The 18,338-nt window shown below is 40.7% G+C and overlaps 1 protein-coding gene across 1 annotated transcript; it reads right to left on the reverse strand.

Annotated features, from left to right (window-relative positions):
- Nucleotides 1-933, reverse strand: LOC115587513 (olfactory receptor 11A1-like). Its single transcript, XM_030427377.1, has one exon. The coding sequence runs from the start codon at nt 931-933 to the stop codon at nt 1-3; it is 933 nt and encodes a 310-aa protein (XP_030283237.1).
- Nucleotides 934-18,338: the final 17,405 nt, after the last annotated feature.

Genomic DNA, 18,338 nt, shown 5'->3' on the forward strand with positions numbered 1-18,338 from the left:
TTATTTTCTATCAAACAGAAATCTTTTCAATGATTGTTTTATCTTTGGTAGATTAAATCCATACATAATAGGGGTGAGCATGGGTTGGTAAATGAGGAGAGACAGTGTAAAGAAACTTCGCACTCTATCTGACATAAGATCTGCATCCGAACTGAAATCAGTAGAGTAAAAAATGAGGCCGATGAACAAGCCTGAAAGTGAGACAATCTGAGGTGTGCAGGTGGTGACAGCTTTTTGCCTGCTTTCTTCAGAGGTGTTCAGACAAACGGCCAAAATCTTCATATAAGAGACTAAAATAAGACTAAATGGGACAACAATAGTCACAAAGGCATAAAGCAGGTCAGATAGTTTGTTGAGTGCTGAAACTGAACATGCAAGTTTGATTATTATTACTAAGTGGTGGTCACAAAACAATTTGTCAATGACATTTCCACAAAATTTCAAATGAACAATGAGAGAAAATGAGAACATAGTGTTAATAAATGGATACATCCATACAAGAACAGTGATCGTACCTACTCGCCTTGTGTTCATTATGATATTGTAGTGTAAAGGACAACAGATAGCGACATATCTGTCATAGGCCATGGCTGCTAAACTACAAAACTCAATAGAAGCAGATGTGGAGAGACAACACATCTGTAGAAAACACCACGGCAGGGTCACTTCATGGGTATCTAAAAACATCTGTGACATCATAAGAGGATACACTAAGGTGGTGGCAAAAATTTCATTTGCAAGCAAATTACATAGTAATATATACATCGGCTCATGTAACTTTTTGTCCATAAATATGACCATGATAACAGCTGCATTATTGACACATATGGAGAGGTACCATAACAGTATCATGCTGAAATACAGGTATTTTATTTCTCCAATATTACCATAGGCTGAAAGAACAAAAGACAAAACCTCAGTTGAGTTCTCCATTTCTTTCTTGTGTAATGTGGGTGCCACACGGTGAGTTTAGCGACAAAACTGACTCTGTAATATTCTTGTATTTTACCCTTTTGAATAATGCCTCAGTCAAAGATTAACTATGCATTTAAATGTTCCATTAATCTTGGTGTTAGGCATCATATTCACGTGCTTTTCTTGGTTGTTTGTCCACAGTACAGAAATTTAGAATCACAAAGAAATCTCATCAGTTTGAATTTTAGTTTCATAATTGTGTTTGTTTAAAATTAGACAAGTTAAAAATGGATTGTGGTCTTTAAAAAATATAACATCACTTAATTGGTTATTGGATTATGATGAGAGCTTTCAAAAGGCTTAAAATGCTTAAAACATATTTTAGAAATACCTGGTTGAATCAGATTCATCATTTGATGAATGTCTATTCAGTCACCTGTAGCATAATGTACACATAAGTAGACAAAGAACAATATTAAGCAAACAATATGTGAACATGAATAAAAATTATCATTTTACAGACGTTACAAGATTGCTGGTGTCTCATAGATAAGAAGGTCTCCAGGTGGATGCTGCTTCCCTCCCAACTGAACAAGACAAACACCTCCACTGAACTATATACAGGTCTTGTACAACAAGTTCGGTCAGGGAGCCCTCGAGGGCCAAGCTGCTAGTACGTGCCAGAAAGTTTTCCTATTTCCTTTCATGGCATAAAATAAAAATACATCTCCATGTGATTAACATAGGGATAGATTTTCATTCATATCACACCAACAGAAATGTACCTTCTTGTCAACTTTAATAACAAAGTTTTGTGGCATGATCCTGTTTACATGTGACATCACATTGAGTGTAAAGTCAAAAGTTTTGTAGGCCTAGCTCTGCTGATTTCCACACAATGAATGAAACAATACACACAAAACTGATTTGTAGTAATATAAAACAAAACAAACGTTGATAACAGTAAAAATCTTCAATCAGTCCCTATGCTTTGTAGACTATGTGATGGTTGTGTAAAGTGAATGTGTTTGAATGTGTGTTTTAATCACTGCATTATTTATTAGTAGAAAGAGTGAAGGTTTGCAAATCGATCAAAGGACGTGTCCCTAGCATGTCCACTCGTCCTGAGACAGGACATCAAAGGAGCTCATGTGGAGCTATGTGCATGAGGAATTGAACATACAAATGTAAATGAAAATTAATTGTCTTGCAATCAAATTTGTGTCTGTAACGCAAGGTGAATATGTTCTCCTCGTTTGGCCTGAACGCACCATCAGCTTTCAAATACCCCTGTGAATACACAACGATGGGCGTGCTGGGGTTGAAATTCGGCCCGGGAGCTTGGTTTGGAGAGGCCTTTTATCCGATTGCATGATGGACGCAAGTGGATCCGTAATTTTAACATGAATACTTTATTTGCACTATAATAACTGCAGGAGAGGATGGACTTATTGTTTCTGTGTGACTGGAATTGGAACATCGATATGACATCTTAATATAATTCTGTGCAAAGACCTAACACCAACCCAGTCCTGCACACTGCACCTGTACCTGGCACTGTTTTTTGGTGGTTCCTGCTCCACTTTCCTCCTCCTCCTCTTCCATCTCCTCCTCCTCCTTCTCCTGTCCCTCCTCATCTGTCTCTTCCTCCTCCTCACTCCTATGACTGGCATTATCCTGTCCCTCTGCATCAACTCCATGACTGACACTGGCCTTGTCAGCTAATAATAACAATAACAGCAACAAAGATAAACGTTATGGCACTTTTGCAAATAATTCACAGCATTATGGATTTTAATTTTAATTGATAAAGCAGATTAATGATTTAGGCAGGTGTAACAGGTGTTCAACAGAAAACACATTTAAACCAATGAGACGTGTTTGTTTTGCTTTGTTTGTTTGTGAAAAGCACAACAAACACGTCTCATTGATTTAAATGTGTGTTTTATGTTTTTGTGGCATTTATGTTTTGAGCCTTGTCACTATGTGACAGACAATAAAGTATTTTTAATCTTGAATCATTAGCTAGCAACATCATCACTAGCAAACAAACATATCGGTGCTATGGAACTTCTTCAGAGTAAATGAGACAGATAAAACACAAGCCATCTGCAATCTATGCAACGGGAGCATCTGCAAAAAGTTTCAACACGACAATGACGTCATTGATCGGAACGGTGAATACATTACGCTGATCTCACAAATTGTTCAAAATGCAAAATATCGTCCGATCCGATCGGCGGACAGCCTAGCTCTGTTTGCCCTGAACACATCCAAAAACACAAACTAGAGTTCTCAACGGGCCTGAAATTACAACCCGACCCATCGCAGCCCGACATACCGGCATTGGGTCTGCTGCTGGATCCCGTTTCTTCACTGGCCTGGCGGACTGTAGCCGCGCTGACCTTCACCCCTCCACCACTAAAAGCTCTGTTACAGTTTTTCTCAATTGTTTACACACAAAAACTGGTACTTGAGACAAAATGACCACAACATGTAACTGATGCACCAACCCCCTGAACCAATTCTGCTAAACTACAAGCACAATTCCTGCTTTACACTCAAATTGCAGTTCTAAAACACACTTTTTTCAAAACACTACACACAATTCTCTGCATTTGGCACAATTTTCATGAAGAAAATCTCTTGCTTTCACAAAGAACACTCTGTCATTCAAAATTCTAAAGTGAACTGCCCTACTATGCACACTGACTCATCAAATGGGCAAACACCTAGACACCCTACACAACACACTCATTCCACCAGAGCAGCTCAGGTTCGTTGTCATTTGGGACAACGTAAGTTTCCACTGGGCTGCTCTGGTTCGTAACTGGTTCACTGCCCAACCACGCTTTATCTCCCTCCATATTCTCCATTCCTCAATCCTATTGAGAATTTTTTGTAAAGTGTATGACCGAAATCCACAAATCCACAAATATGTATACCCCTTCTCCAAGCTATGGAAGATGCATGTGGATATATAGCAGTTTGTGCTTTTCATGGCTGGATTCACCATGCTAGGTGATATTTCTCTTGCTACCATGCCAGGGAAAACATTGCTTGTGATGTGGATCAGGTGCTGTGGCCAGACCGAAACAGAGGAGAGCATGCTGCACAGTTTTTTTGTTGTTGTTTTTTTTTTTTTTTTTTTACTGTAACTGTGTACAGTAAATTCTTCTGTTGTTTTGTAGGTAGACCGTTTATTGTTGTATATGCACTTTGTGTTGGTTGAGATGTACACTGTGTACATTGTTTTTGTGGGAAAAATAAAATATTTCTGTTACCGTGTATTTGTGTGTTCTGAGTATAAAAACAATATTCTCAAATATTTTACATCACACTTTTGTATGTACTGACTGTAGTAAGTGTAACTGAACAAAAAAGGCCTGAGTCATTATGATGAATGAAGAAGAAGTGTTTTCCATTCATCATAGTGTTTTACACTGAGCACATCAGTGTTCAACTGGTTCTTATAAATGTCTATTCATTTGATGGTTTGTTTGTGTCATTTGAAAACAAAATACCATTTTGAGAAGAAATAACATTGTTTTGAATGTAAAGTTTAATTTTGCAGGAGAATTGAGGGGTTTTGCCCATTGTGTGTGTGATTTTTGATTTGTGTGTAGAGTTCTGAGAGCATGAGGCATGCTTTTAGAAAATGTGTGTAAACAATCGAGAAAAACTGTAATATGGAGCATTAGGCTGCATCCTGTATTAACCTTTTTTTCTTTCTTACCCTTAATTTTTCTGCTCCACCCATCTCTTTCTACAGCTTATTTCTTTTTAACATGTTTGCTAATTTGAATTTATCCCGCTCGTCTTTCTCCTACAGGAACATAACGGTTTAATGACAGACTGAGCGGCTGGGCCAATCACATTTCAATAGAAACAAGGATCAGCTCAAGTTGGGAGGGGCCGCTCGTATCCCCCCTCAATATGCAAAATATTAGATTGATTGATTGTTTAGCAACAAAACTGACTCAATAATATTCTTGTCTTTTATCCTTCTGAACAATGCCTCAGCCAAAGATTAAGTCCCCATTTGAGTTTTTCATTAATCTTGGTGTTAGGAATCAAATTCACACTAAATGTCTCATTACTGATCCTGCAGAGGAGAGTGCAACACCGCAACAGTGTACTCCACCTCTCTAGTCAAAATGAGAGAAGTTTAATGGATTTTTGTGATTAAGAATTATAACATCACTCGGTTCGTTTTTGGATTATAATGAGAGCTTTCAAAGGGCTAGAAAATATATTAAAATGTTCCTGTTGGAATCTGATTTCTTTTCATCCCATTCAGTGTTGGGGAGTAACGAATTACATGTAACGACGTTACGTAATTTAATTACAAAATGTACGTAATTGTAATCCGTTACATTACTGTGAGAAAATATGTAATTAAATTACAGTTGCTTTTGGAAATTTCAATGATTACAACTTAAGTTACATTTGAAAAATCCCCGCAAAAGCTCGGATTCATCAAATAGTTTTTCGCCCCCCTGGATTCATGTTTGTTTTTAGTTATTTTCATATCAACATCCTTCTGCCAAAACTGACGCTTGTGATTGGCTCTGTCTGGTCATGTGCCATTCAACTCAACCGACAAACCGTACGGCGGTAGTCAGACTCAGCAGCAACAACAGTGTCGGCGGCTCACAAGATGTTCCTGGGCTGGAAATACAAAAAACACGTCATACAGACAGAAGCCAGGCTTCCCTGTATTACAAAGGTGGCTCTCTTTTTACCCGGCTAGATCACCATGGTAACTTATGCTTAGCTCATAACCTGGTCCCGACCAGGTTCTGTTCAGAGTTTAATCATAAAATCGGCTATAAAAGCGCCGCTGTTTCACTATTTAACTCATTTACAGCTGGCGTCACCTTTACTTTGAAAGTCCAGTGGAGCTGGATCAGAACATTTGTACGGAGGGAGAGATCGCGCTGATCCGCTGCTGTTTACTTTCTCTCTGAGCGTCTCCGCCTACAGATGTTCAGCTGAGAGGGTACGCTGCTCAGCTGTTGATCCGACTCGCGTCAGGAGGTCGTTTATTAGGCTATAGCCTGTTTACTTTTATATACAGTCAGTCACCACTGAAAGAAGTTGTGCGCTCGCAGCAGGACAGATCATTTAACTTAATGTGGCCATGAATAAATTAATTGTTTCGCCTGTTATGTGTTGCCCAAACGCAAATCTTGAGTAGTCTACTCTGTTTTCTCACATTTAAAAAGGTCTTTGTACAGAGACAACATGAGATTTGCTTGTAGCTATAGCACCTAAAAAACCCACTGTAACCTATTTTCATACGCACACCAGCCTCGCTTTCAATAAAACACACACTGGCATTTTATAATTGCGATCAGTGAAATATATTAAAACAATATAAAACACAGTTTAACACAACAGTTGTTGTTGCTCTAAAGCTTCATATTTAAAAGCAGCTCAATGTAGAGCTGTCAGAAATTAAAATAAGCCTCCTCTTGGCATATTTGCAGCAACACTAATATATACATAATATATGGTTAAACCTTTGAACTGAAAGGTTAATCACACTATAGGTCTTAAAATGTGAAAATGGTTAACAGTTGAGAGATTTCATTCAAAATAAAGAAAAGTAATCATAATGTAATCAAATGTAATTAGTTACATTACTTTGAGAAAGTAATTGAAATAGTTACACCACTATTACATTTTCAACAGGGTAACTTGTAATTGTAACCAACTACATTTCCAAAGTAATCTTCCCAACACTGATCCCATTTGATAAATGTCTTTTCAGTTGCCTATAACACAATGTCAAATTGTGGGCATAAGTAGACAAAGAATAACATTAAGCAAGCATTATGTGAATATAAATAAAAATTACCATTTTACACACATGATACAAGATTGCTGGTGTCTCATAGATAAAAAGATCTCCAGGTGGATGCAGCTTCCCTCCCAACTGAACAAGACAAACACCTCCACTGAACTTTATACGGTTCTTTTACAAAGAGTTGGGTCAGGGTGCCCTCGAGGGCCAAGCTGCTAATACGAGCCAAAAAGTTTTCCTAATTCCTTTCATCATAAAATAAAAATACATCTCCCTGTCATTAACATGGGGAAATAGATTATCATCCGTATAACACCAACAGAAATTTCCCTCCATGTCAACTTTAATACTTTGTCTTCATCAAACTTTGTATAATGAATCCATCTGTGGCATGATCCTGTTTACATGTGACATCAAACTGAATGTAGAGTCAAAAGTTTTGTAGGCCTAGCTCTGCTGATTTCCACAGTGAATGAACCAATACAGAAAAAAACTGATGTATCTTAATTTTTTTTTAAAAACAATCGTTGCTGAATCTGCACTCAGTCCCTATGCTTTCCAGACTATGTGATGTTTGTGAATGTGTCTACAGTTTTGATCACTGCGTCACTTCATTTGTAGCAAAAGTGAAGTTTTGTACATGGATGGTAAGGACGTGTCCCTCGCATGTCCACTCGGCCCAAGACAGGACAACAAAGGAGCTCATGTGGAGGTTTGTGCCTGAGGAAGCGAGACCACTTGGTAAGTCGAGGAAATATGCCTCAGCACAGCATGGCCATGATCAATCCAAACTCCATTCAGGGAACAAGCATTTTAAAAGTTGTTTACTTGTTTTCTAGCCAACAGACCAAGTATGAACATGGCCTTTCACAAGGTGATATTAGGATGTTTTTATTTCTAATTGAGGTTGGCTGTCCTATGAGCTGGTCCTTTCAAAACTGCTCTGAAAAATAAATGGTTGTATTCATATAGCGTTTTTCTCTCTCATCGCACTTCCACTCTTCAGCGCCTTGCCAGCGCTTTTCTGCTGTAGAAAACAGAAGTAAGGACACACCCTTATGTTATTATTAAACCTTTCCCAGGCTATTGCATGTGTGGTGGGGCGGTTAAGAGGTTGACCAGGTAACTGGTATAATTGAGGAGCCAACAACGCCACCTAGAGCTGTGCGATATTACAATATATGTCGTAGTGCGATATAAAAATGTCTACCGTAGGATATATAAATGAAAATTACCATTTTACACACATGTTACAAGATTGCTGGTGTCTCAAAGATATGAAGGTCTCCAGGTGGATGCTGCTGCCCTCCAAACTGAACAAGACAAACACCTCCACTGAACTTTATACAGTTCTCTTACAATGAGTTGGGTCAGGTACCCTCCAGGGCCATGCTGCTGATACGTGCTGGAAAGTGTTCCCATTACCTTTCATTATAAAATAAAATACATCATTAAACAAAAAAAAAAAATCACATATGTTTTTTAAACGTGGTTTGTTGCTTTATGTGGTGAAAAATTACTATTTATTTTAGCATGTGCAACTTTATAATCGGTGCGCCATAGAATATGGATGCACCCTCATGCTATTATTTGGTGCTTTCTGAGGCTATTGCCTGGAGTTGTTGGGGGTCGTTAATCGACTTCAATTTTCTCAGTTGGTCCAAAAGATTTCAAAGATCAAAAAAGTCACCAGGAGTCTTCAAGGCTGAGTGCAGTACTTTATTTGTCGGCAAAAAAAGAACGAGATCAGACACAGACAAAACGTATGGAAAATTGATTTTGATAACTCAGTCCCCTTCTTGATATATCCCATTATATCTGATCACTCTTGGCACTGCATTTTTGAACATAATAAAAGTGCTACATATTTGGTTGTTTGATTTAATTCTTACATTCGTGGTTAAATTTTCTTCACATCATCAGACTACAGCAGCTTTAAAGGTCCCATATTATACTGTTTTTCATCAATTTTACACAGCTGTCAAAGGTCCAACAACTCTGTATTCGATATGCATTGCCCCAAACCCATCCGTGGTCCTGAATTTCAGCTGTCTAAAAGCCGCTCAAGTGAGCTCTACTGAGAGCAGGAAACTACGCTTCCCTCTCAGGAAGAAGATGCTTCTGACACTAGCGATAGCATGCCCTAATTTTATGGTGGATGTATATATACGTATCGCTTGGCTTGCAGAGATGCTGTCTTTCAACAATACCAGTTTGACCCAGAATCGGACCCAGAAGGAGAGGCCCCTATAGAAATACAGACTCTGCGGCTGCAGCAGGACGTTTCAGAATGGTTAGTGTGTCTGAATAATGTTAGTTTGTTCTATGTTGTCACAGTTACTACCATGTAGCTAATGGCTAACAGCTAGCAAAACCTGTGTTTGTCTCCATCACAGTCTCCAAACTCTTGGACACTCTTCGTCCAGTCTCTGTCTCCAGTCTGCACGTTTCCAGACTTTTTACTGTGACAACCAAGCTCCCTCGTAATATTATTAACATTTAACTCGCTTCAAATGCCATTGCATAGCGGACAAAAGCGGAGCTAACTAGTGAGCCAATTTCCAGCTGACTACATCATACTCGTAGGCAACTGTAAATACTATCAAACCGCAGCGACACTTAACTGTGGCTCGGGTGCAATTGCTGGGTGCCATATGGTTGGGACTAATCCTTTTACGAGGGTCAGTGTCGAGTCAAAGCCATCTTTGTACTGACCCTGTGAAGGCACATCAGTTGGGGGTTTTAGAGTGGCACCAGAAGTAGATTGTTCTCGTTTAACGAACACTGATTTGTGTGTGAGAGCAAACTCATTAGCCAAATATGCTGCTGTAGAGTGGCTATCTTTTGTTCATTTAGATAAATGACAACACGGTCTGGCAAACAGTTCTTGAATTCCTCTAGCAGCATTAGCTCATGCACAGATGTTAGATCAACAGCCCTACAGGCAGAACACCAGCGGTCAAACAGCATCCTTTCCTCCCTCGCATTGTGTTTGGCTGGATGTTTTCCTGAGGTTGCAAAACCACTGCTAGTACCCTTCAGGCACGAGCTCATACACATGGAGAATAGCAATCTTCACTTTACAATAACTCAGGCTGTCCTCTACGGACAGAGAAGAACGAGCCTCCTGAGAATTGCTGGTTAGCTTACACTGTAGTAAAATGGCCCACACATACCTCGGCCAGTGTAAAGCAACCACAAGATGTTCAAACGCACTAAAATAGCACTCAACATCGCTCTCACAAAACGGGGAAACTAAAGAAATATTCTTACTCACATCGAAACAACCGGACACTGCCAGGAGAGCTGACCGTTTCCTTCTGCAGCTCCAGCTGGCACATGTTAATAGCAGTCTCTGCCTCCAGCTTCAATCTTTTGAGCTGCAACTCCCTCCGGTGCTAAAACTCCCGTTCCAACCTCCACTCCTGCCGGTCTAACGGCCACCAAGCCAGGAGAATTTGAACCAGGTACAACCAACACACCTTGGTCAACTACGCAAGGTAAGAACAGCTGCCACCACACCCACACAGTTGAAACAGTTACCCCACAATAAGCAGCAATTTCAAATAAATTGCGCTTTCTACATAGTGCGAGCTGCTCCAGCCTAGGATTAGCCACAAACTCAATCAACACAAAAGTCGCCATACTCAGCCAAACAGTAGATATGGAAACCACACACCTAGCTGACAGCTAGTTTAGAGCAGCACACTACTCGGGCCAAAACAAATTACTGCTGGTTAATAAAACAAAGGTCAATACTGGTAGTACTGACGTCCAACGCCACACACAATTATTATCCGCCCAGCCATGCGAGAACCAACTACTCAGATCCAACCTATGATAACTTTACCTGTTTATCTTCTGGAGCGTGCCAGGCTTGAGGCGACTTCTAAAACTACCATTTGTGGCCGAGGCCCTGAAACGCCTGCCTCCGACAGGGAATGTTATCCCCGCCCAGGGTTACCTCGAAAATAAAAAAGGCAAAACAACAAAAGAGTACCCAATGTAGAGGCTGATTAACAAGCCAGCTGGACACTCACCTATTCTCACCTGAGGAGTAGTAACTCGCACAGTTGCAACGGCCCAACAATGGCAAACCAGATGACTAGTACTCACCACAGCCGCTACTGCAGATGGAAAACTTTCACTTGAGTTTCCCCAGCTTCTTTAACGACCCCAAGGACGAGCCCCCAAATATGTTACAGATATGTTAGGGAGTAACATAGTTAGAATAAAACCGAGTGTAAAGGAAGGGAAAGACACAGTAGGTAATGGCAACTTAAAAACAGCTTTATTTAACCAAGATAAAGAAAACTGCAGGCTGTAGCTCAGGCTCCTGCATTTCATGGCCGCTGAGCCCACTGGCATCCACAGCACCTTATACTACCCAGCCTAAGTGGCAAGCAGATAAACACATTGATAAAGGCTTAGTGCTGAAACACGTTTTTTTTTTTGCAATTTTTTTCCTCTTAGAGAGGTGCAGTTAGGATGCGGGTTGTACCCATGTTGACACCAATCCTGTTTTTTTTGGTGGTTGGTCGTTGTAGCAACTAATAATGTAATAACAGCTCATAATGTAAAAACAGCTCATGATGTAATAATTTCAATGTAATAAAAGTTCATAATGTAATAATCAGCTCATAATGTAATAAAATCACGGATGCATAATGTAATAAGGGCTTTATGCATAATGTAATAATGTAATAACTTATTACATTAAGAGCCTTATTGATACCACTCATAATGTAATAACAGCTTATAATATAATAATAGCTCATATAGTGAGAAAAGTGTTGCATTATCATCGTTGTTACACCTGCCATCCTTGCAGGGGTGGAAGGAAACACTTTCACCTGTGTCTGTCAGTCAGCAAGATCACACATTTCTGCAAACATGGTGGAGCATGAACCAACTTAGGTGCCATATACTGTACCTCCACTCCCAATAAGCGGCAGGCCTCATAAAAAGAAAGAGAAGCCTAATTGTTTAACACATTATCCTCCATAGGTCAAATCAATGGTATAAAGGCCACAACTGCACACACTGACCTAGAATGCACTTATTGGCAGAGGTCCGTTTTTGTGTTTGACTATGATTTGTACATAGGTGGCGCTACAGTAACCAACTCAAAAGATGGCAGGAGAAGAGGTTGGATTGGGGAAGAAGGAGGGGGACTGTAGTTCATGTATTTAAAAGAGCATTTTCTTTGCCACAATAACTAATAATAACTTTTGCAATAAAAACACATTTAAAATTGTAAGTGAAAACTCTTTCCTTCCACACAACCTGATGAAGACCTTCCAGTCAAAATGTTGCAGTTTTTAATTGTTGATCTTTAATGCCAATTTACAGTTTTTCTCAATTGTTTACACACAAAAACTGGTACTTCAGACACCATGACCACAACATGTAACTCATGCACCAACCCCCTGAACCAATTCTGCTAAACTACAAGCACAATTCCTGCTTTACATTCAAATTGCAGTTCTAAAACACACTTTTTCCAAAACACTACACACAATTATCTGCATTTGGCACAATTTTCATGAGGAAAATCTCTTGCTTTCACAAAGAACACACTGTCATTCAAAATTATAAAGTGAATTGCCCTACTATGCACACTGACTCATCAAATGGGCAAACACCTAGACACCCTACACAACACAATCATTCCACCAGATCAGCTCAGGTACGTTGTCCCAAATGACAACGTACCTGGGCTGCTCTGGTTCGTAACTGGTTCACTTCCCCACCACGCTTTATCTCCCTCCATATTCTCCATTCCTCAATCCTATTGAGAATTTTGTAAAGTGTATGACCGAAATCCACAAATCCACAAATGCGTATACCCCTTCTCCAAGCTATGGAAGATGCATGTTGATATATAGCAGTTGGTGCTTTTCATGGCTGGATTCACCATGCTAGGTGATGTTTCTTTTGCTGCTTGGCCAGGGAAAACATTGCTTGTGATGTGGATGAGGTGCTGTGGCCGGACCGAAACAGAGGAGATCAAGCTGCACAGTTTTTTTTTTTTATTGTTTTTTTTACTGTACCTGTGTACAGTAAATTCTTCTGTTCTTTTGTAGGTAGACCGTATATTGTTGTATATGCACTTTGTGTTGGTTGAGATGTACACTGTGTACATTGTTTTTGTGGGAAAAATAAAATATATCTGTTACCGTGTATTTGTGTGTTCTGAGTATAAAAACAATATTCTCAAATATTTTACATCACACTTATGTATGTACTGACTGTAGTAAGTGTAACTGAACAAAAAAGGCCTGAGTCATTATGATGAATGAAGAAGAAGAAGTGTTTTCCATTCATCATAGTGTTTTACACTGAGCACATCAGTGTTCAACTGGTTCTTATAAATGTCTATTCATTTGATGGTTTGTGTGTGTCATTTGAAAACAAAATACCATTTTGAGAAGAAATAACATTGTTTTGAATGTAAAGTTTAATTTTGCAGGAGAATTGAGGGGTTTTGCCCATTGTGTGTGTGATTTTTGATTTGTGTGTAGAGTTCTGAGAGCATGAGGCATGCTTTCGGAAAATGTGTGTAAACAATCGAGAAAAACTGTAATAAAGGCTTTGAAACATTATTTTCCTACTACTTACGTTAAATACATGATACAAGCAGCATAACTTTCCAACTTCTAGACTGATCAATCAATACTAAAGTGTGTTAAGTATAGTCACAGTCATGCAGTGGCAATGTAGTTATTAGCTTATAAGCTAAGAATAGCTTTACTTCTGGTGTTTTGCATTTACTCTTCAAAATTCATTAACGTTATGTTAATTTGTGAATATTATATTTCTGATCAAAATGTGTGACTTGTGAAACTTGTGTTTGCTACGGATCTTATTTTCTGCAATAATAAAAACCAAATTTTCCATTTTCTCAATTTTTTTCTCAAAATTCTATTGGCTTTTTGCACACCTCTACTCAGAAATGTGATTCTGAAATGGATCTTCCGAAATTCAGTTAAATGCCTGAAATAAGGTCTACGGCTAACACAAGAGATTTTCACATTTTGTTCTACAACATAAAATATTCAAGAACATTTGTATGATTTAAGTATAGTCACACAGAGGTAAAATGATGATAATGCAACACTTTTCTCACTATATGAGCTATTATTACATTATGAGCTGTTATTACATCATGAGCAGTATCAATAAGGCTCTAAATGTAATAAGTTATTACATTATTACATTATGCGCAAAGCCCTTATTACGTTATGCGTCCGTGATTTTATTACATTATGAGCTGATTATTACATTATGAACTTTCAATTACATTGAAATTATTACATTATGAGCCGTTATTACATTATGAGCCATTATTACATTATTAGTTGCTACAGTTTTGGTAGTTTTTGAGCAGAATTGGCAAAAATGTATGAATACAATGGAGACAACCTGTAATGCAGGGCTCCAGACTATGACCAAAATTTGAGACAGTTTACATTTAGTCTCGCATGTGCAACCACTGAATTTGCCGGTGTTATTAAAAAAAAAAATGTTTTACACTGGTAGTGGAAGGGGCGAATCAAAGAATCTACAATCTGGAACCACAGGTGGCAGGCCAATGTTTGTGAGAGAGGGAGGGAATGGGGAATGAGGCTGTAAGTGGTGGAGGGTGGGGGGGTCCTAAAGTTGTTCCATGTGCGAAAGGAGAAGGTTTCACTTTCAGCAAACAATGGCGAAATTACCTCTTGACACTTACCCCGCGATTCCACTAGATACGTGTCCGCTGTATGGCGGAGCTGATAGGTTTCATTGTAGTCTATGTGTTAACTTCAACCACGTCCGCTGCGCTGCGTACCTGCTCTGTTCCAGCTCCGGCAGTCCGGAGCCCTCCGGAGCAGATATGCAGGACTTCTTTTTCTGGCGGATGCTGGAGCATGACACAGCAATTCAGCAATTAGCACAAAGCAGACAGAAAGTCATGCAGCGAAACAACAATATAACATCCGGTTACTTTTCAAAGTAAAACAGTCTGTGTTGACACCAGCACACAAATCTCAGAAAAGAGACCAATACAAGCTCTTCTACTAATCCTTCAGTCAGGAACACTTTGTGTTGTTGTTTTTATAACACATACCTATAACTGCGGTCACGAGCGATTATGTGATTATCACAGGAACTCCTCAATCTCGCGACGGCAGTTGTCTACAGTACTGCACTGCAGACTCAAAATGCAACCGGTGCGAGTTGCTGGATGGCAGAGCAAAACCAGATCGGAGCCATAACGCACCGGACACGTATCTGGTGGAATCTCTGGGTTATTTCCCCCCCGATAAGCCTAGTAGTGTGCCAGAGTCACATTGTAACTCAGAGGATGAGTCCGAGTCTGAAGACACAAGTGTGGCAATAAAGGGCAGAAAATATTGTTTTTGTGAAGAGTGGCTGCACAAATTTGACTGATTATGATTTTTCAGAGAGACGAATTCCATGAACTGCGAATTTTGCAGTCGATACCCGCAACATGTGGGGAACACGAAATTTGCAGGTAATGCTGGCACTGCACAGTTAAAACACATTGGTCAAACACAGTGCTAGTCTAAAACATAAAATATTATGCCATGACCTGAACTCCAATGAAAATGCAACTCCACTGTTAGTTGCATTTAAAAGGAAAAGGCTGTTAATTATTGTGCTGAGGAGGCTGAATTAATATTTAAGTTTAACAAAGCCTTTTTCATTGCCAAGGAAATACTACCCTTTACCAAATAAGGAGACAGCCGCACCTGCCTCCGCTACCATCTATCCTCCTCACAAACGCCAGATCCCTGGCGAACAAGATGGACGAGCTGCAGTCAAGGATCGCCTACAACCGCCTCATCCATGAGTGTTGTTTGCTGATTGCTAGCGAAACCTGGCTACACCCACAAATCCCCGATGCTACTGTGGAGCTAGCCGACCTACCGGGGGAGAAAACACACTTGATCATGTTAACTCCAACATAAAGCATGCCTGCCGAGCGTCCCCTCTCCCCCACCTCGGACAATCAGATCACCTCTCCCTGCTCCTCTTCCCAGCTTACACCCCCCTCAGGAGGCAAACAAAACCAGCCACCCAGACCATCACAGCCTAACGTGGAAATGCTCTCACCCAGCTGCAAGACTGCTTCGCCTGCACAGAGTGGAGTATTTTTGATGATCAGGACCTGGACACACACACCGAGTCTGTCCTCTTTTACATCAAGTGTTGCATAGAAAGCGTCACAGTGGAAAGACGCATCCGGGCCTTCCCAAACAGGAAGCCCTGGATGACAAGTGAAGTCCAGACCCTGATCAGAGCTCGTAACTCGGCCTTCAGGACAGGAGACAGAGCTCTCTACAGGACCGCCAGAGCTGACCTGAGGAGGGGCATCAAACAGGCCAAGGACTCCTACAAGAGGAAAATAAAAGGACACCTGACAGACAACAACCCGCGTCAGATATGGAGGGCCATCCAGGCCCTAACCAACTACAAGAGCCGCCCCCCTCCCACATCCTCCAGCAGCAGCAGCACCCTGGCAGAGGAGCTGAACAGCTTCTTTGCCCGGTTCGAGTCCACCACCACCACACCTGCAGTCACTGCCTCCCCCTGGTTCCAGCACCCCACCTCTCTCTCTCCAGGAGGTGAGGAAGAACCTGAGAGAAGTGAACCCCAGGAAAGCTGCTGGTCCTGACGGCATCCCGGGAGCGGTGATTAAAGCATGTGCAGACCAGTTGACAGGGATCCTCACCAGGCTTTTCAACCTCTCCCTGAAACATGCCACCGTCCCCACATGTCTGAAGGCCTCCACCATCATCCCCATCCCCCAAAAACCTGCCATAAACAGCCTGAATGATTACAGACCCATTGCCCTGACGTCTGTTATCAAGTGCCTGGAGCGATCAGTCTCCCAGCACATCAGAGACTGCCTCCCTCCCTCCTTCGACCCCCACCAGTTTGCCTACAGGATGCCATCGCCCTCACACTCCACACAGCGCTGAGCCACCTGGAAATCAAGAATAGCTATGTGAGGATGCTCTTCGTGGACTACAGCTCTGCGTTCAATATAATCTTCCCAAACATTCTTCTCAGCAAACTGATACAGCTGCAGATCCCCCTCCCCACCTGCATCTGGATTAAAAACTTTCTGTCGAGTCGCATGCAATCCGTGAGACTCGGCCCCCACCACTCCTCCACACTCACACTCAGCACTGGTTCCCCCCAAGGCTGCGTTTTGAGCCCCCTACTGTACGCCCTGTACACCTATGACTGCTTTCCAACCCACCCAACCAACTGCATTATAAAATATGCAGATGACACCACAATGGTTGGACGCATCTGTGACGAGGACGAGACAGCGTACAGGGCCGAGGTGGAGGAATTGTCGCGCTGGTGCTCAGAAAACAACTTGACCCTGAATATCCTTAAAACAAAATAACTCATCATGGACTTCAGGAAACACAGACAGGACTACACCCCCCCTCCTCATAAATGGAGAGAAGGTGGAAACTGTCACCACGGTGCAGAGGGTCATTAACACTGCCCAAAAGATCATCGGCTGCCCTCTGCCCAGCCTGGAAAACATCTCCACATCCTGCTGCCTCAGAAGAACCAAGGCCATCACAGGAGACCCCTCACACCCCGCCTACCCCCTGTTTGATCTGTTGCCCTCTGGGAGACGCTACAGGTCAGCAAAATCCCACACCAGCAGGCTGACGAACAGCTTTTTTTTCCCTGGGCCATCCGAACTGCCAACTCCCACGGACTCATACATTCACACTCACACACGGATAGTCTCCCATAACCCCCCCCCTTATATATATATATCTATATAAATATAGATATATATATAGTCAATATAATTGATTTACAGTGTGCCCACCTCATTTTGTGATTGTGCTCCTAAAATTTTCGGTTAGGGACCAATGTGCTCCTAGTAAAAGAAATATAGTCTGGAGCCCTGTAACAACTGTCAGCTCTCACTCTATCCACACATATGATGTCATTTTCCTACAAAGCAGAGATACCAATCTAAACATACTCTTGCAACATGAAGAAGAATATTTATTTTCTATCAAATAGAAATCTTTTCAATGCTTGTTTTATCTTTGGTAGGTTAAATCCATACATAATGGGGGTGAGCATAGGTTGGTAAATGAAGAGACATACTGTCAAGAAACTGCTTACTTTATCTGACACAAGAGCCACATCAAACCTAGAATCAGTAGAGTAAAAATTAGGCAGATAAACAAGCCTGAAAGTGAGCCAATCTGAGGTGTGCAGGTGGTAACAGCTTTTTGCCTGATTTCTTCAGAGTTGTTCAGACAAATGGCCAAAATCTTCTTGTAAGAGACTAAAATGAGACTAAATGGGATAACAATAGTCACAAAGGCATTAAAGCAGATCAGATAGTTTGTTGCGTACAGAAAATGAACATGCAAGTTTAATCATTATTATTGAGTGGTGGTCACAAAACAAATTGTCAATGACATTTCCACAAAATTACAAATGAACAATTAGAGAAAATCAGACATAATGTTAATAAATGGATACATTCATACAAGAAAAATGATTGTACCTACTCGTATTTTGTTTCTTATGAAATTGTAGTGTAAACTAGTGATGT

The sequence above is a fragment of the Sparus aurata genome, chromosome 9 (assembly GCF_900880675.1).
Source record: "Sparus aurata chromosome 9, fSpaAur1.1, whole genome shotgun sequence".
Taxonomy (NCBI): domain Eukaryota; kingdom Metazoa; phylum Chordata; class Actinopteri; order Spariformes; family Sparidae; genus Sparus; species Sparus aurata.